This window comes from Schistocerca americana, chromosome 2 (genome assembly GCF_021461395.2).
Source record: "Schistocerca americana isolate TAMUIC-IGC-003095 chromosome 2, iqSchAmer2.1, whole genome shotgun sequence".
Classification (NCBI taxonomy): Eukaryota; Metazoa; Arthropoda; class Insecta; order Orthoptera; family Acrididae; genus Schistocerca; species Schistocerca americana.
Window position 1 is genome coordinate 51,017,704 of NC_060120.1, and position 21,396 is coordinate 51,039,099.

The 21,396-nt window shown below is 43.6% G+C and overlaps 1 protein-coding gene across 1 annotated transcript in view; it reads left to right on the forward strand.

Moving 5' to 3' along the window:
- The window catches only part of LOC124593777 (neuropeptide CCHamide-1 receptor-like), a 42,395-nt gene that overhangs the window by 14,943 nt on the left and 6,056 nt on the right, over positions 1–21,396 (forward strand). The window contains exon 2 of the mRNA XM_047132126.1: positions 4,797–5,071. Coding sequence (XP_046988082.1) covers positions 4,797–5,071 — 275 coding nt within the window. The remainder of the gene's footprint in view (positions 1–4,796; positions 5,072–21,396) is intronic.

A 21,396-nucleotide genomic window follows, 5' to 3' on the forward strand; every position in this document is an offset into this window, starting at 1 on the left:
GAACACCTACAAATTTGAACTGTTCAGTTTCACTAATCATATACCCGTTCTGTGAAATTAAAATGTCAGGTTTTGTTGAATTGTGTTTTAGAAACTGTAAAAACTGTGACTTACTGTGATTTAGAGTTAGTTTATTTTCTACAAGCCGTGAACCGAGGTCATGTACTGCACTATTTGAAACCGAAGTGTGGAAGCAGGCATCATAGTGCAATAGGGTGATTCCGTTTGACAACATTCTCACAGTCCAAGAGCAAATAGCAAAGCCAACAGTGAAGGCACCCTACATCTCCACCGCTAAATGAATCCAGTGCTTTTTCAATAAGTTCCAGTAAGGTCTTGATAGCTTTCTTCGACTGCTGGGGCCATCTGCTCGTCCATCTCATCGAATGTGGAACGCCCAGGAAATCTGTCGAGCGGATTCATTTTGGTGCACGATAATGCCCGCCTCCGTACTGCCTACTGGGCGAAGGCTACGCTTCAGAGATTTGATTGGGATACACTGCAACATACTCCTTACAGCTCACATCTTTCACCGTGTGATTTTTACATCTCGGGCGACCTGGAGAAAGACATGTGTGGGCGTCAAATCCACTCAGACGAGGAAGTGCAAGAGTGGATACAGTTGTGGATTCGTCAGCAGCCGACCGCTCCCGACGAAACAGGAATTGATAGACTTCTCTCGCAGTGGGATAAATGTGTTACTGTGAGCCGTGATTGCTTTCGAATAGCACCATTCCATGCTCCCGTTGTGGTAGGTGTTTCGTTTCCATTCCATATCTGTTGTATGATAATGTGTTATATGCACGTTACCGAAGTATGGAAATGAACGGTTACACTCGAACCCAGTCACCAGTGTAAATTGCATGAGTTGCGAGAGAAATTTAAGTAAAGAACTATCATTCCATTCTTTTGTCGCTCCACACTGTACCAAAATCAGACACCCTGGACATTACACAGTACCCCACCCTCGCATCATCCCGTTTCACATCATTCCAAACTCCTTGCAGGTGGCTGAAGATAACATTTGGTTGTGGTCATGAAAGGGTTAAATTACGCCTAGTGAACTTCAATAATTCGTGGTTCCAAAAGTGCGTATGCACGCATTTTTTGTCTCTGAAGAGATTTTATTTCACAGGTTGCATTAAAAAGCACATTCAGATACCAATAAAATACACTACTGACAATTAAAATTGCTACTCCACGAAGATGACGTGCTAGAGACGCGAAATTTAACCGACAGGAAGAAGATGCTGTGATATGCAAATGATTAGCTTTTCGGAGCATTAACACCAGGTTGGCGGCGGTCGCGACACCTACAAAGTGCTGACATGTGGAAAGTTTCCAACCGATTACTCATACAAAAACAGCCAAACGCGATTGGGTTTACCGTATCGCGACATTGCTGCTCGCGTTGGTCGAGATCCAATGACTGTTACCAGTATATGGAATCGGTGGGTTCAGGAGGGTATTACGGAACGCCGTGCTGGATCCCAACGGCCTCGTATCACTAGCAGTCGAGATGACAGGCATCTTATCCGCATGGCTGTAACGGATCGTGTAGCCACGTCTCGATCCCTGAATCAACAGATGGGGACGTTTGCAAGACAACAACCATCTACACGAACAGTTCGACGACGTTTGCAGCAGCATGGACTATCAGCTCGGAGACCATGGCTGCAGTCACCCTTGATGCTGCATCACAGACAGGAGTGCCTGCGATGGTGTACTCGACGACGAACCTGGGCAAAACGTCATTTTTTCCGATGAATCCAGGTTCTGTTTACAGCATCATGATGGTCTCATCAGTGTTTGGCGACATCGCGGTGAACGCATATTGGACGCGTGTATTCGTCATCGCCATACTGGCGTATCACCCGGCGTGATGGTATGGGGTGCCATTGGTTACTCGTCTCGGTCACCTCTTGTTCGTATTGACGGCACTTTGAACAGTGTACGTTACATTTCAGATCTTCTTTCGATCCCCGCTAAACCTCACATTTCAACAGGATAATGCACGACAGCATGTTGCAGGTCCTGTACGGGCTTTTCCGGATACAGAAAATGTTCGACTGCTTCCCTGGCCAGCACATTCTCCAGATCTCTCACCAATTGAAAACGTCTGGTCAATGGTGGCCGAGCTACTGGCTCGTCACAATACGCCAATCACTACTCTTGATGAACTGTGGTATGGTGTTGAAGCTGCATGGACAGCTGTAGCTGTACACGCCATCCAAGCTCTGTCTGACTCAATGCCCAGGCGTATCAAGGCCAATATTACGGCCAGAGGTAATTTCTCACTATCTGTGCACCCAAATTGCGTGAAAATTTAATCACGTGTCAATTCTAGTATAATATATTTGTCCAATGAATACCGGTTTATCATCTGCATTTCGTCGTGGTGTAGCAATTTTAATGGCCAGTAGTGTATGAACTGATTAATTATTTTACATATTACTTCGAGTAGTTGTCAGAGTAAAGGACAAGGACAGCGTTCTGCTCATGGGTGATTTTAATGCAAAGATTGAAAAGGTTATGAAAAGGTATGAAAAGGTTATGGGTAAATTTGGAGAGGATATGGAGGCCAACAGGAACGGAGAACAACTCTTGGATTTCTGTGCCAGTATGGGCTTAGTAATCACAAATTCCTTTTTTAAACATAAGAACATTCACCAGTATACTTGGGACGGCAGGGGAACCTGATCTGTTATTGACTATATAATAACAAATCAGGAATTCCGGAAGGCTGTGAGGGACACACGTGTGTTCAGGGGATTATTTGATGACACTGATCACTATTTAATCTGCAGTGAAATTGGTATTGTGAGGAGGATAAGAGTGGAGAAACTTCAGGATAAGTAAATCAGGCACAAGTACATAACAACGATCTCAGAAAGGTACCATTTAGTTAAATGTAGTCAATTACAGTCACTGGAAAAGGAATGGACAAGGTACAGGGACACAGTACTAGAAGTGGCTAAAGAATGTCTTGGAACAGTAGTGTGTAAAGGTAGGATGAAGCAAACAGCTTGGTGGAATGACACAGTCAAGGGAGCCTGTAAAAGAAAAAAGAAGGCGTATCGAAAATGGCTACATACTACAACTCAGGTAGACAGAGAAAGTTATGTTGAAGAAAGAAACAAAGCCAAACATAATAGCAGCATCCAAGAAGAAATTTTGGGAAGACTTTGGAAACAGGTTGGAGACTTTGGGTCAAGCTGCTGGAAAACCATTCTGGAGTGTAATTAGCAGTCTTCGAAAGGGAGGTAAGAAAGAAATGACAAGTATTTTGGACAGGTCAGGAAAACTGCTGGTGAATCCTGATGATGCCTTGGGCAGATGGAGGGAATATTTTGAAGAGTTGCTCAATGTAGGTGAAAATACGATCAGTAATGTTTCAGATTTCGATGTACAATGGGATAGGAATGATGATGAAAATAGGATCACGTTTGAGGAAGTGGAGAAAATGGTCAAAAGATTGCAGTGCAATAAAGGAGCTGGGGTGGATGAAATTAAGTCGGGACTCATCAAATACAGTGGAATGTCAGGTCTTAAATGGTTACACAGGATAACTGAAATGGCGTGGGAGTCGGGACAGCTTCCATCAGACTGGACGAAAGCAGTAATTACACCAATCTTTAAACATGGAAACAGAAAATACTGTAACAACTACAGAGGTATCTCTTTAATCAGCGTTGTGGGTAAAATCTTCTCAGGTCTTTTTCAAAGGAAAGTGCGACTATTAGTTGAGGACAAATCGGATGAAAATCAGTATGGGTTTAGGCCTCTTAGAGGTTGTCAGGACCAGATCTTTAGCTTACGGCAAATAATGCAGAAGTGTTGCGAGTGGAACAGGGAATTGTATCTATGCTTTATAGATCTAGAAAGGGCATATGACCGGGTTCCTAGGAGGAAGTTATTGTCTTTTCTACGAGATTATGGAATAGGAGGCAAACTTTTGCAAGCAATTAAAGGTCTTTAGATAGATAGTTAGGCAGCTGTTAGAGTTGACAGTAAACTGAGTTCATGGTTCAGAGTAGTTTCAGGGGTAAGACAAGGCTGCAGCCTGTCTCCACTGTTGTTCATATTGCTTATGGATCATATGTTGAAAACAATAGACTGGCTGGGTGAGATTAAGGTATATGAACACAAAATAAGGAGTCTCGCATAAGCGGATGACTTAGTTGTGGTGGCAGATTCGATTGAAAGTTTGCAAAGTAGTATTTTAGAGCTAGATCAGAAATGTAAGGACTATGGTATGAAGATTAGCATCTCCAAAACAAAAGTAATGTCAGTGGAAAAGAGATATAAACGGATTGAGTGGCAAATAGGAGGAACAAAGAAGAGGTGGGAACAATGGCAGTAGGGTGTCCACAGTGAGGAAATCAAAGAAAAACTTGGAATGAACTCTATAGATGTAGCAGTCAGGGTGAACAGGCTTTGATGGTGGGGTCATGTTACACACATGGGAGAAGCAAGGTTACCCAAGAGACCCATGGGTTCAGCAGTAGAGGGTAGGAGGAGTCGGGGTAGACCAAGGAGAAGGTACCTGGATTTGGTTAAGAATGATTTTGAAGTAATAGGCTTAACATCAGAAGAGGCACCAATGTTAGCACTGAATAGGGGATCATGGAGGAATTTTATAAGGGGGGTCTATGCTCCAGACTGAACACTGAAAGGCATAATCAGTCTTAAATGATGATGATGATGATTACTTCGTGTGGCTCGTTCATTAGATGACAGACTGAATGATTTCAACATTGAGTATTTAACAGGCAACATTTGTTTCATGTTTCCAGGTGTGCAACCCATTTCCTGAGTACCTGGGCGAGGGCTACGCGGCTTTCATGGTGCTGTTCAAGTTCCTGACGTACTACGCCGTGCCCCTGGTGATCATCACCGTGTTCTACACCATGATGGCGGCCCAGCTGCAGTCGGCGGCGCGGTGCATGCCGGGAGAACCGCAGGGCCAGAGCGCGCAGGTGCGCGCGCGCAAGAAGGTCGCCAAGATGGTGCTCGCCTTCGTCGCCATCTTCTTCCTCTGCTTCCTGCCCTACCACGTCTTCATGCTCTGGTCTCTAGCCTTCTTCTCCGTCGTATTCGTTCCATTATCTCTCCTGATCTACCGTCTGAAGTTGCTTCTTTTGCACGAGTTTGGTTCCATTTCCTTACTTCTGTGAGAACTTCAGCTGTACCTTAAATAACACAGCATCATTCTCACAGAAGATTATGGTACTAAGGCAATATTTGTATAAATCTACATCATTAAGTGGCAGAATATCGCTACGAAATTATTCATGAAGATATTTAAACACGGGATTGAATGTCTGTAAGTACCTTTTCTTAATTTGAGCATCGAGATAGTTCGACAGTTTTGTAATGTATATAACACATGTCTTATTAGAATATGGCCTCAAATACACGTCTGTTTACTTAATGTGCAAAAATATAGCTGTAACAATGAAACATCAAGCGACTTCAGTAGGTAGGTCATGTTCTCAGATTTTAAAGTGGTTATTAAGTGTAAAAATATTTCTTACCATATATTACATTTCTTAACTGACGTACATAGGATTGCAGTTCTGCTTTGGAGATCCACACAAGTGATTCATCTAACTTAAAAGCTTCTAATGAAATGAAATTTGTAAGAATGTACATAAATGAGTAACGTGAAACTGTGACAAGTTCAGTTATATGGAGTTCACAAATTTACAAATTTTTCTTGCAGACAGGCTAGCGTTTGAAAAAACTGGTCATGCTATAAACCAGAACACATGCTTACTTGTCACCATGATAAACTAGGAGTACTCACACAGCCTTTATTTCAGTGCTGCATAGAATGAAGTATACTATAACTGAAATCTAACTATATCCAGCTGACCACATATCTAGAGTAAAAGTATGGTAATCATGGAAATACAGTTCTTGGCATTGGTTATGAGCATGCTAGCTGCACATATTCAACCATTCACTCCTTTTGAGCATTCTGATGATGTCTCGATATGTGCTCTGACTTGGACTGGTAGCACAAAATTTTCATGAAGTTACAGACAAAAGCCAATTCTGTTACTTTTCTTTCGTAACGTAATATACATTTGGTCATAAGTCTTCCTCTGCACAAGTAATACATCCTACCGCCTCTAAAACCTGTTCTACATTTTATGATTTTTATTCACCCTACACAAGCAAATGAACTACAAAATCGTGGCTTCTTCTAGTAAGGATTTTGTGTAGGCATGTATCCTCGCCAATTACTTTAAATATATTCTCACCAGTTATTTCAAGCAAATTGTTCTTACACACTTCGACAAACTTTGTCCTTAACATTTTACTTATCTCAGGTTTGAAATGCTAACAGCTTTTCTTTCTTCACGTTTCCCATGATCCATGTTTCAAATTGCTTACAGTTTTATGCTTCAGACGTAAACAAACCTCACGTGGGACTGTGTATCGTCGTCATATACACTTCCGCTTACTCCCCTCCACCCTCCCTGCCTGCACCAGCCTCGCGAATTGAAATCTTTTCACTCGTTGAGCGTGGGGTCTTGCACACCTTGAGTGGATTCTTGAACATTAGTGTAGTATCAAGGATGAGTCACAACTTAGCCATCTGGAGGAGTCTTCCCATCAGCTGGTGTGCCCTGAGTCATATTATGAACCCTCCCTTATTGTGTAAAGATGTAGATTAGGCGACGCTGTGTTCTCGTCTGGAGCGGCATAGCGTTCCGAGTAGTTATGTCGCTGCCTATGTTCCCTAACTGTGTAGGCTGCTGTCTACAACGGGGCTTAACAACTGGCCGGTTTTGAGCGCGAGTACTCGCGTCTGCTCAGGCACGTGCTCGCGAGCAGGTGGAAGGTCGCGGAGTAGGGAGGGAGGGGAAATGCGCGCGCACGTTTGAATGTGATCTCGCGTTCTTAGCAGATTTAACTAGACATCTGAATGCTTTGAACATTTTACTACAAGGTAAAGATCTGCTAATTACTCATTTCATAGATCGAATACGAACTTTTACAATGAAATTGACACGTTGGGTGAGTCAGCTGAAAACAGGAAAGCTAGCTCATTTTCCTAAATTATCATCCATGCAAGATGTTCACAAAGACTGTGAACGTTATTCACATAGTTTAGTTGATCAGCGCTTTCAAGATCTGACAGCACTAGACAGTGATTTTGATCTGTTCTCTCCATATTCAGCGAATATTTAAGAGATTCGTCCTGAGCTGCAACTAGAAATTATTGACCTGCAGTGTGACAGAGTACAGAGACAAATTTCAGAACAAGAAAAACATTCTGGAATTCTACAGACACTTCCCTCAGGATAGATTTCATCGTTTGCACAAACTGGCGGCTACAATAATATCAATGTTCGGTTCCACGTATGTTTGTGAACAACTGTGCTCTGCAATGAAATGTAACAAGACGCGCCTAAGAAACGCATTGTCTGATCGAAATTTAAACTGCACGCTGCGCCTAAAATGCACAAGAACAATTACTCCGAACGTAGACGCAATTGTAAAGGGCAAAATGTACAAGATAACCAAGAATCCCACACTTCAGTGACACCTTTTATTGTGTAACAGTTCACAAATTATTGCGAATGTAGAGGCATACACTAAGATAATAAAATTATGTGGAATGTGTACATTCTCCTTTATTTGTTTCATTTGTCGCAGTAATAATTCGTGAGTGATATCCCTGCAGGTGGCCGCGGATTTACATTGACTGGCGGCAGCTGTTGTGTGCCCCATGTGACTTTCCCCACTCTCCGCTCTCGTCGGGTAGTGGGGGTAGCGTGCTCGCGCTGCGTCGTGCTCGCGCCTTGCTGCTCACAGCTTGCTCCGCGAGCACGTATGTTGTGAAGCCCTGGTCTACAAGGAATATTGTGACAGTGTTTGCGCTTGTTTCATCTGATGGACGATAATGTCCGACCATACAGGCGTGGCGTAGTGGATGAGTACGAGGAACTTCGTGACGTCACGTGACTACTATATTCCTGGGCTTTACTTCAGACTGAAGTTACTTGCGACGCAAGTAACGATTAGAGAGCGCGTGATGTTATGAACTACCTGGAACTCATATACTGCGGCAGGCCTATGTGGTAGCATATTGTCATCCACAACATAATACCCAAATCTACACGTCCAAGGATCGTTGCTGACTTTCAGGAGGCACTTGTTAAGTTACGTGTACTACTTGATCCACACCAAGGGGATCCTGAACAAAATCTTATCGGCTTTATAGCCACGTTATTGCAACATAAATACTTTTTGTGGTTTATGCTCTTTCATAAAATTATCAGAAATTCATTCCTTTCTCCTGGAGACACAGCGTTGCCTTTATGGCAGAACGATGGCAACGGTTGCATATCAGCACACCACTCAGAACAGCTCTAGTGTAAGCAATGCCATATACTCGCAAAAACTGTGCTGCTAAAATTATTGGAAAAATATGCCTTATTGGATTATGATTATTGTCAGCCTATCAGTTAACTGTCACTTATAATTACTAGTTTATACCTGGACCAGAGTCCCATAAAAAAATGGTTCAAATGGCTCTGAGCACTATGGGACTTAACATCTATGGTCATCAGTCCCCTAGAACTTAGAACTACTTAAACCTAACTAACCTAAGGACAGCACACAACACCCAGCCATCACGAGGCAGAGAAAACCCCTGACCCCGCCGGGAAACGAACCCGGGAACCCGGGCGTGGGAAGCGAGAACGCTACCGCACGACCACGAGATGCGGGCTCAGAGTCCCATATCTCAAACTGATACATGTGTCCACCTCCAACATTCACCATCCCATTTACATCAACTCCGTAGATACAGCTTCGTTAAGAAACTGTCGTCCTTTCCGAGAAGTTTAATTCCTGCAAGTAATGCATTTATCTTCAGTTTCCTATCCGACTGCACATCATGAGCGATCTCCGCTGCTTCGATTGCAAACACTCTCAAAGTAACTGGCGCAGAGAGGAAGGTGTTAGAAACCGAAAACGTACCTCCTGTTCAGAGAACTTCTGGAGCAGTACTGAAACTGGGATATTTTCCTCACCATCCATTGAATATGAAAGATTTTTTCTGTGTGCGACTTGGCTTTACCATCTACCTGATATTCACTCTGCCCATTAAACTTGTATGGAATTTCATCTCTCGGCCATTTCCTCGAGCAAACTGATACATTTGCTCGTCTCCAACATCCAGTGTCTCATTTACATCTGCGTCTTGGTAACAGTCTATTTAACAAACTGTCTTCGTTTCCTGGACGGCTGTGTTCATCAAGGAGCGCGTTTATCCGAATGTCCCATCCCACTGAATGTCATTAGTGATCTTCGTGCTTCGATTGCAGATACTCTCACCAATGACTGGTGCAGAAGGGAAGATGTAGAGGCAGAAGACGTACCCTTCACCCAGAGAATATGTGGAGCAATACTGAAATGAGGAAATACTCCTAAACATCCAGCGAATATTAAATATTTCTTATGTGTGTGAAACTTTGCTATCCACCTGACATATCACTCCACTCCTTAAACTTGTCTGGAATTTCATCGCTCGGCCATTTTCATCAAGTAAATGCTGAGGTGCAGATAATGGAGCTGAACTTTGTCCTGGTACAAAAAGTGTAAGGATTTCTTTAAAGCCGGCCGGAGTGGCCGGGCGGTTCTAGGCGCTACAGTCTGGAACCGCGCGACCGCTACGGTCGCAGGTTCGAATCCTGCCTCGGGCATGGATGTGTGTGATGTCCTTAAGTTAGTTAGGTTTAAGTAGTTCTAAGTTCTAGGGAACTGATGACACAGCAGTTAAGTCTCATAGTGCTCAGAGCCATTTGATTTCTTTAAAAGTATGAAGGCCTTTATCAAACGTTGTGATGTCTCCACTTATTTCTGATTATTGACTTCTTCTGAAACATTTTCTAGCTACAAATTGAATTTTAACTTTTTCATGTGCCATGACACTAGGAGCGTCCACGTCTACGTTTCATATTTATTTATTATATTGTAGCCTACACTGAGCTGACAAATAGTCGTGAGATTGCGAAGCGCACATACACAGGATAGTCCACTGATCGTGACTGGGCCTAATATCTCACAGAATAAGTGTCAAACGAAAAAGCTACAAAGAACGAAACTTGTCTACCTTGAACGGGGAAACCAGATGGCGCTGCTGTTTGCCCTCTAGATGGCGCTGCCACAGGTTAAACGGATATCAACTGCGTTTTTTAAAATAGGAACCCCCATTTTTTTTATTAGTTATTCGTGTAGTACGTAAAGAAGTACGGATGGTTTAGTTGGACCACTTTTTTCACTTTGTAATAGATGGCGCTTTTATAGTCACAAACGTATAAGTACGTCGTATCACGTAACATTCCGCCAGTGCGGACGGCATTTGCTTCATGATACATTATCCGTGTTAAAATGGACCGTTTACCAATTGCGGAAAAGGTCGATATCTTGTTGATGTATGGCTATTGTGCTCAAAATGCCCAACGGGCGTGTGCTATGTATGCTGCTCGGTATCCTGGACGACATCATCCAAGTGTCCGCACCGTTCGCCGGATGGTTACGTTATTCGAGGAAACAGGAAGTGTTCAGCCACATGTGAAACGTTATCCACAATCTTAAACAAATGATGATGCCCAAATAGGTGTTTTACCTGCTGTCGCGGCTAACCCGCACATAAGTAGCAGACAAATTGCGCGAGAGTAGGGAATCTCAAAAATGTCGGTGTTGAGAATGCTACATCAACATCGATTACACCCGTACCATGTTTCTATGCACCAGGAATTGCATGGCGACGTTGTGTACAGCTCTTCCACTGGGCACAAGAGAAATTACGGGAGGATGACAGATTTTTTTCACGCTTTCTATTTTCCGACGAAGCGTCATTTACCAACAGCGGTAACGTAAACCGGCATACTATGCACTACTGGGCAACGTAAAATTCACGATGGTTGCGACAAGTGGAACATCAGCGGTCTTGGCGGGTTAATGTACGGTGCGGCATTATGGGAGGAAGGATAACTGGCACCCAATTTATAGATGGCAATCTAAATCGTGCAATGTATGCTGATTTCCTACGTAATATTATACCGATGATACTACAAGATGTTTCACTGCATTGCAGAATGGCGATGTAATTCCAACATGATGGATGTCCGGCACATAGCTCGCGTGCGGTTGAAGCGGTATTCAATAGCACATTTCATGACAGGCGGATTGGTCGTCGAAGCACCATACAATGGCCCGCACGTTCACCGGATCTGACGTCCCCGGATTTCTTTCTGTGGGGGAAGTCGAAGGATATTTGCTATCGTGATCCACCGACAACGCCTGAAAAAAAGCGTCAGCGCATTGTCAGTGCATGTGCGAACATTACGGAAGGCGAACTACTCGCTGTTGAGATGAATGTCGTTACACGTATTGGCAAATGCATTGAGTTCGACGGACATCATTTTGAGGATTTATTGCATTAATGTGGTATTTACAGGTAATCACGCTGTAACAGCATGCGTTCTTAGAAATGATAAGTTCACAAAGGTACGTGTATCACATTGGAACAACCGAAATAAAATGTTCAAACGTACCTACGTTCTGTATTTTAATTTAAAAAACCTACCTGTTACCAATTGTTCGTCTAAAATTGTGAGCCACATGTTTGTAACTATTACAGCGCCATCTGTCACAAAGCGAAAAAAGTGGCCCATCTGAAACATCGATATTTCTTTACGTACTAGACGAACATGTAATAAAAATGGGGGTTCCTACTTAAAAAAACGCAGTTGATATCCGTTTGAGTGTGGGAGCGCCATCTAGCGGGCCAGCCATAGCGCCATCTGGTTTCCCCCTTCAAGGTAGACAAGTTTCGTTCTTTGTAGTTTTTTCGTTTGACGCTTATTTCGTGAGATGTTTGGCCCGGACACGATCATTGGACCACCCTGTAGAGATGGCGGTAGTATCGCGTACACTAGGTATAAAAGAGCGGTGTGTTGGCGGAGATATCATTTACACTCAGGTCTCACGTGAAAACGTTTCCGACGTGATTATTGTTGCTCGACAGGAATTAACTGACTTTGAACGTGGAATGGTAGTTGAAGCTAGACCCATAAGACATTGCATTTCGGAAATTAGGGAATACAGTATCCGGAGACCCATAGTGTCTAGAGTGTGCCGAATATACCAGTTTTCAGGTATTACCTCTCACCTCAGAAAACACAGTGGCCAACGACCAAGAGCAGCGACGTTTGTGTAGTTTTCCGTGCCAACAGACAAACAACACAGGGGAGGGGCACTGAGGCGAAAACGCTTGCTATTGGGTGGAGCGCCGTGACGTCACGACGAGGACCCTAGCGCAGTGCAGCCGTGTGCTTACATGGCAAATGCGCCGCACCACAGACTCAGTGCTATGTTACTCGTTCACTTTACTTTCGGTTTCGTTCGATACGCATCTGTACAAGTCAAAACAAGGGGAATGACATGTTTTGTACACATTAAGAGTAAATAAATGATAATTAAGATGAAAAATAGCTCACTCGTTCGATGAAGAAGCAAATGTTAATGTAGTCTGTTTCTGCTGCCCTTTACCAGATGACGATGCAATCCATAACTGCTTCCTCTTTGCTTCCAGCTTTGCTTCCAGCTTTGCTTCTTGATCGAGATGCCTAATCCTTATAAATGTTCTCGTTTTTACATAAAGAGTAATAACTGCTTCATGAACCTCAGGAAGCTTTTGTTTTAAAATAGAGCATAGAGACTTAACACTTTTTATGTTTACACACTCTATTTCCGTGAAAAGCAGCAAGTTATTCTTCAAACTGCAACACTCTGTTTTCCAATGCTGGCGTTGGAGTGTAAAGACCACCACGAGGTATAATTGATATCCAGTCTGCAGTATGATCTCCTTCACTTTTTGCTGCTGGAAAGCCTAGTGATTTATCAATGTTGTGGCACTTAAATGCAATATAGCCTGCAATGTATTTTACCGCATCTGGAAGAACATCTGAGATTACAGAGTCATCCCCCTTTGTTACCACATCTGTCAGTAAATTTTCTTCCACATTCTCAGTTTCTGGGATTTCTCGTAGTGGCGCTTCGTCAACAACATTTACACAGAGCTCACTGGTAATGAAACTTAGGGAAGCAGAATCCGGTTCGACGTCACACTGGGAAGACTCTGTGTTTAATTCTTTAGTAACTGACGTGTTCCCAGAGAAAGAAATATCACTTGCATTACCCATCATTATAAGGAGACGTATCCTGTTCCTTACTTCAAAAGTTGTAGGATATACATAATCCTCGTACCTTAGAAAAAAAGTTATCCAGGCAATCTTGATTCAGTCTACAAGTTCATATATACACTCCTGGAAATTGAAATAAGAACACCGTGAATTCATTGTCCCAGGAAGGGGAAACTTTATTGACACATTCCTGGGGTCAGATACATCACATGATCACACTGACAGAACCACAGGCACATAGACACAGGCAACAGAGCATGCACAATGTCAGCATTAGTACAGTGTATATCCACCTTTCGCAGCAATGCAGGCTGCTATTCTCCCATGGAGACGATCGTAGAGATGCTGGATGTAGTCCTGTGGAACGGCTTGCCATGCCATTTCCACCTGGCGCCTCAGTTGGACCAGCGTTCGTGCTGGACGTGCAGACCGCGTGAGACGACGCTTCATCCAGTCCCGAACATGCTCAATGGGGGACAGATCCGGAGATCTTGCTGGCCATGGTAGTTGACTTACACCTTCTAGAGCACGTTGGGTGGCACGGGATACATGCGGACGTGCATTGTCCTGTTGGAACAGCAAGTTCCCTTGCCAGTCTCGGAATGGTAGAACGATGGGTTCGATGACGGTTTGGACGTACCGTGCACTATTCAGTGTCCCCTCGACGATCACCAGTGGTGTACGGCCAGTGTAGGAGATCGCTCCCCACACCATGATGCCGGGTGTTGGCCCTGTGTGCCTCGGTCGTATGCAGTCCTGATTGTGGCGCTCACCTGCACGGCGCCAAACACGCATACGACCATCATTGGCACCAAGGCAGAAGCGACTCTCATCGCTGAAGACGACACGTCTCCATTCGTCCCTCCATTCACGCCTGTCGCGACACCACTGGAGGCGGGCTGCACGATGTTGGGGCGTGAGCGGAAGACGGCGTAACGGTGTGCGGGACCGCAGCCCAGCTTCATGGAGACGGTTGCGAATGGTCCTCGCCGATATCCCAGCAGCAATGGTGTCCCTAATTTGCTGGGAAGTGGCGGTGCGGTCCCCTACGGCACTGCGTAGGATCCTACGGTCTTGGCGTGCATCCGTGCGTCGCTGCGGTCCGGTCCCAGGTCGACGGGCACGTGCACCTTCCGCCGACCACTGGCGACAACATCGATGTACTGTGGAGACCTCACGCCCCACGTGTTGAGCAATTCGGCGGTACGTCCACCCGGCCTCCCGCATGCCCACTATACGCCCTCGCTCAAAGTCCGTCAACTGCACATACGGTTCACGTCCACGCCGTCGCGGCATGCTACCAGTGGTAAAGACTGCGATGGAGCTCCGTATGCCACGGCAAACTGGCTGACACTGACGGCGGCGGTGCACAAATGCTGCGCAGCTAGCGCCATTCGACGGCCAACACCGCGGTTCCTGGTGTGTCCGCTGTGCCGTGCGTGTGATCATTGCTTGTACAGCCCTCTCGCAGTGTCCGGAGCAAGTATGGTGGGTCTCACACACCGGTGTCAATGTGTTCTTTTTTCCATTTCCAGGAGTGTAGCTAACTTTCACACTTTTCAGATTTTCGAAAAGACCAAAGAGACATTTTATTGAAGTTATGAAACGTTTTTGGAAAGGCAATATTATTTCTTTGTCACCAACTCGCATTGCTGAACAGATGTCTAAGAATCTCTTCAAAGTATTTTCTTGAATTATGATATTCATTCCAAACCCACTACGCATGGGTGAGCATTCATCTTTTGGAACTCTTACAGTTCAGGACATCAAAGACGTCATTAACTTGCATCGCTTAGGGCCGGAATGGCCTACCTGCCTTTTCTATATACCTGCTTGAAATAGCCGCAGAAATCAATGTGGGACGTACGACGAAAGTATGAGAATAGTGCAGCGAAATTTGGCTATAATGGTCTATGCCAACAGACGACCGATGCAAGTGCCTTTGCTAACAACACGACATCGTCTGCAGCGCGTCTCCTGGGCCCGTGACCATGTTGGTTGGACCCTAGACGACTGTCAAATGGGGCCTTGATCCGATGGGTGCCGATTCCAGCTGGTAAGAGCTAGCTGACGGTAGGTCCGAGTGTGGCTACTGGGAGGCCATTTGCAGCCATTCATGGACTTCACGTTCCCAAACAACGATGGAATTTGTATGGATGACAGTGAGTCGTGTCACCGGGCCACAGTTGTTCGCAATTGGCTTGAAGAATGTTCTGAACAGTTCCAGGGAATGGATTGACAACCCAGATCGCCCGACACGAGTCCCATCAAGCATTTACGTGATGTAATCGAGAGGTGAGTTGGTGCACAAAATCCTGCGCGGGCAACACCTTCACGAGGCGGCATGGCTCAGCATTTCTCCAGGGGACTTCCAGCGACATGCTCAGTCCATGCCACGTCGAGTTCCTGCGCTATGGTGGGAAGAAAGTAACCCATGACTTTTGTCACCTCAGTGTCTTATCTGTAGTATAGTTTAAACACAGGGTGTATTCGTTCTTACACAAACTGTTACTATCTCAAACAATTTTCCATACACACCGGTAACTAATTATGTAATATAGATTATTACATCCAAGACATACTGCTTTCCAACACCATTGTTATTTATACTATTATTACTATTTTTACTAAGATTACACCTTCTATCGAAGCGATGTCTAGCACTATTACTAACATATGATTGTTTTCTTCCTGTTTGTCGCTAGTATACACCGTAACAAGTGAAACAGTTATAAGCAGTAAAGCCATCAGTTCCACAGTGCACTACATCGCTCCCGATTTGGAAGTACGCTTTACCTGTTGTAACGTCCACTTTGGAAAATTATATATTACTGTGCTGGTGAACTTCTACGTTATTTGATTTTCAAACAGATGAGCAAAACTGAACGTACTCAGACATTTCTCTCTTTACTTATTCTGATCATCACTAAACTGACACACAATATTTTTAGCGCAGCGCAGTCTGACTTTCAGTAATCTCCACAAAAGAATGTCCGTGACTAACAATAACCTTTACCTTTCATGAGTCACTTACCTCACACAAATCTTCGTTACTCGAACTACTGCAACGCAGCGAGCGCCAATACTGCCAGCTAAATAAAAGATTCAAACTACTGAAGGCACTAACTACTGATAGGCATAGTTAGCAAATGAAAGATTTTGATAGAGAACAAACAATGTATTTACCTTAATAGTGTTCAAAAGTCATAACATATGTATCAGTTCATGACATTCAGTCTTACAAATTCCTTTTTTCTGACGGACAAACGTCCAGATCGTCTGCTCTCAAAATTGTGCCATCTCTCTCTCCACATCCACCATTGCTGGTAGCTCACCTCCAACTGCGCAACGCTACGCGCTGTTCACATCCAACTGCCCAACACTACAATAGCAAATATTCCAACAATGCAAACCAGCCACAGACTGCACACAGCACAGTCAGTGATTTTCATACAGCGCTACGTGGCGTTACCAACATAGAAACCTAAACAGCCTACTTACACTGTTGCTTGGGCGCTGTAGAGGACATTGTTGTTGCATTTGCCTCTCCCTTTGTCTGTCGGCTTCCTAACTGCAGGAAAAGACTCGTCAGTTCCCAGGAAGACCCGTTGCTGAAGGCGAGAAGTGTAGACGCATGGGGGTCGTCCTCATCGCGCTGGTTCTAGTTCCTTGGATGGCGATAGACACGGCAACCGGCCGCACGTCACACTACTGGAATCGCTACGACTGCCATTCATGCGGTGTTGGTTGTTCATCTGCCGCAACTGGTTGACCTTACATGTCATCTCTGCGTTGGTTCTGGATCTTCTGTCGCAACCTCCAAGTGGTGAAGTAGACGGTGGTAGATTGATAACGTAAGGCACTACCTAAGCCTTTCTGGAAACAGGGCAGACAGTATTGTTCAGGATCCTCTGCCCCGTAACACACCATCTGCTTGAAATTGAGTATTCCGTGTCGAGCCAGTTGTTGTCGATCGTCATCAGCAACTTAGGCATACAGTGGATATCCCTAGGCTTGCTATCTTGCCTAGGCTTGCTATCTTGACCACAGACACATTTGGAGATTTCTCTTCTACCAGTTTTTGGTGCCGATGGGTGGCACAACGTCCATGACCAGTCAAGCAGCCTGACAGGCTTTTGAGGAATTCAGGTGCCTCTTTCGAGTCTGTTTTACATCTGGGAGAAAACTATAGGTGCCGGTCGCTGTTTGGGTATCATCGAGTAGTTTCTGTCATCCAGTCGTTTCTCCCGTAGGTGGAGGATCTGATTGTGAATTTGCTGCTTTTTTTTGTCCATTATTCCTGTTATTTTGTCCGTATCTGAGGTCGAGTGGACATATTCTGAGTTTTACCTGCAAATCTGCCGCAGCCAAAGAAGTATTTCGCGTTGCACCCTGTGAAATACCCGTACTGTACGCAGCAGGCACGATCACTGTGAATATTGCGAAGACTGTACAAAAAAACTGTGGGAAACAAACTTTTTTATCTGAAGCAGCGCTCGCTACGCAGACGCGTCCCAATACACTGACATTCCAGGGCGCGTGCATTCCTGCCATACCGCACACATGCCAGACGTGCGGTTTCCCAAAATACGGGCGGCCACGCGAGATAACGGGCCACTATCATAGCTGTGACCTGCTGTGTACAAAAACAGGATTAGCGCCGCATTTATCGTGCTCTTCTTCCTGTCAACAGGAACATTCATTATTACGACAAAAGACAGGAAGGCCTTCGGTCTGAGAGTTCCACAACCTCATGTAAGCCAAGTTTATGTAGATACCAAGCATTTCTGAATAAATTTCAAATCATAATGCTATGAGGAGACCGACTTACGCTTAAGAATTTTCGGTAATTGATTCATTTCATTTTAGTGAAACAATCTTTTCACCTCAAGTTAGTGAGTGGTTAACGGACAATAAAAAAAGGATTATGCTTATCCATTACGGATATTTTAGAACCGTGACTGTATATTGAATGTAAATAAGTTATACACAACTGCAACCAGTCACTTTTTTGGATAATAATGCTTTATTGCATGAACCGGTTTTCGAACCTTTTCAGGTTCATCTTTAGATGGTTTCTGGAGGATCCGGGAAGTTACATCATTACTGGTAGTAGCATAATGCTGGGTGCTGGTTTGCGACAGTATAGGCGGCTTTTTTCGGATCTGTCTGCCTCCATTTTGATGTCCAGAACACTTTCACACAAACTATATTAGTTCACACTTTGTCAGTGACACTTTACCAGCATCCAGCATGCGCTTTACAACCTGGATGCTAGATGCTGGTAAAGTGTCACTGACAAAGTGTGAACTAATATAGTTTGTGTGAAAGTGTTCTGGACATCAAAATGGAGGCAGACAGATCCGAGAAAAGCCGCCTATACTGTCGCAAACCAGCAGCCAGCATTATGCTACTACCAGTAATGATGCAACTTCCCGGATCCTCCAGAAACCATCTAAAGATGAACCTGAAAAGGTTCGAAACCGATTCATGTAATAAAGCATTATTATCCAAAAAAGTGACTGGTTCCAGTTGTCTACATAAAAAAGGGGGAAAAGATTAATTTAATGAATCTGTTTTATTAAGCTGCGACCTGAATTTCCACCAAAATATCGTGAAATACTTCAAACTTGCGCCGTCTTCATTTCGTGAACCTTTCAGAACATTGAAATTAGGTTTTCGGCATACGACAGTATCAACATTATCTCTTGAAAAGAGGAATTCTATGATGTATTTCTTGTTAATATTGGTGTTGAAACTTCCCAAAAAATATCCGTGAGCTGAGCTAATATTGGAAGCCAATCTGGTCAGAACTGACTGTTGTGATATATCACGACTTTCGGCTGTCTACTCGTTTTCGCAAAAGTTGTTCGCTTAGAGATGAGTACGTACACATATCTAAAATTATTTTCCCTCCCCGTCTGGTATGCTACAGGGTGTCTAGCAAAGGAGACCACCATTTCAAAATGAAATAGTTCTAAAACTAAGATCACGAGTGCAACAAAAATTATGTTTATCGTGAAATCTGTGAGAACAAAAGTCATACAGAAGTTTCGAAATAATTCGAAAAACTGCTAATAGATGTTCCCGTACGCTGTGTAGCTCGTACAGTATCAGCGCTGCATAACTAAACTCGTCTTTTGCAAGCAGTCTTGGCAATCACATCCCAATCTTTTAGAAATACCTGCCGCTATGAGTACGGAGGTCACGAGAATGAACCGTGAATTTTCCCACCACATACTGTAGCGTCTCAAAGGAAAAGGATTCAGATGCCACACATACCACCGATTCACAAAATTTAGAGTTTTAAGTGACTCGTTCTGTACAATCGCACAGTCTTACGGCAACTGACAAACTTGCTTTTTATTCCTGGTTCATTTCTCGGACACTTCTTCGAAATGTTTCAACGCCAGCGTTAACTGTTCTCCCCTCTTAAGAAACTTTAGGAAGTTAGAAAAGGATTCCATTTATGAAATTTACTTTCTTGAATACTTCTCTTGATTAAACACGCAACTAAGTTACCTGTCCCTCTGCGTACTATCATTCGTTCCAAACCTAGTGTCGACGTCTTGAACGTTTCACAAAATTTAGAGCTTTAAGTGATTCCCTCTGTACAATCGCGCAGCACAACTATAACTGAGAAAAGAAATTTATTCCATCAAGGATAGTTACTTACCTTCCAACACCGGCTAGTTACGCCATTCATACTCTTCACACAACGAAGAACTTTAAGATACAAGATTAATAGACATAGCCCATGCGTTAATTGGACTTAACGGAAGCCTAGAACGTTTTATTAGTGCCAAAGTGCTTAATACAATTCATGGAAAATTTAGGTCAGAAAATGAACAAATTATTATTTGCAGTTGATTGTAACAGGAAAGTATATGCCGAAGAAAAGTGGAAAGACTTGGGCAAAATTTCCATTCTGTGTAATGAATGGCAAACGCTCTTTAAATGTGAATATATGCAAGACAATGCCCATAATAAAGAGAAAGAACCGACAATATCTGATTACAAAATACTGAGCCCGTCCCATTGCATAAGTATATGTGGAAATATTAAGAAGCAGTATGGTATGAGACGATCACATCGAAATAGTATTAAGAATGGCCAATAAAAGACTTACATTTTATGGAAATGTTCTGGGATATTCCAATAAATCTGTAAACAATACCGCTTACAAGACGCTAGCCTGACCAATTTTACAGTTTTGTTCCATAATTTGGAGTTCTCAGCAGGTAGGCAGGACAACAGACAGCGAAAGAAATGAAAGAAACTCTGCTAGGATCTAACATGTCTTTATAGCCGGTACGAAAGTGTAACAGAAATGCTTGGGAAAGAGATACAACGCAGTTCCTACGAAAACTTGTTGAATATATTTAGCGAGGGTGTACTCGAAGAAGATTAGTGGGAGCATTATGCTGCCACCATCAATTGTCTTGCGTAGGGATCATGAGGATAACAGAGATTAGGACGCGTACGGAGATTTATAGGCAGTGCGAGAATGGAACACAACAGAGAGTGGATAATGTTGGCACGAAGTACCCTCCATCATCTAACATAGTGTGGGTTGCAGAATTTGTATACATATTAAGATTTACCCTATGAGTGCGGTGAGCAGAGACACAACTGTAGGGCGCTGTTTCTGGATGGTATGGGTTACGATTGTTTGTTGTTGTCCAGAATGGAAACGACTAAAGATAAGCTGCACTAAGGTCCGTGCATCAACTGTTTCAACTGATGATAGTCGGCGACGATCCCTGTGACAAACATATTTCATAAGACTGAATCCAGCTGCTAACAGTAACACCAGTTTCTTCTAGTAAAGTAGGTTTCAATGCTTGGCAATCCTAGTACAATTTTGCTGTGCCACCAAATTTCTATGTCATGTTTAGCACATTCCCCGAATATTATTGCGGAGCACTTAATTACAGACATTAAGAAGCGTTTACATAATTTTCCTTCTAGTTTCCATTGTAAGAAAATCTTTTTGCATCAATACATCGACAAATAAAATATTAAGAAATATTAACAATATTTGCGGTCCATCATAAATCAAAATCTTGCTTCAGATACGTCAGAGACATATGCGAGCCGTTGATCTCACTATTAGAGGTAATGCTTCTCCACAGCCAGGTGTATTGCGATAGCTAATTTGTCT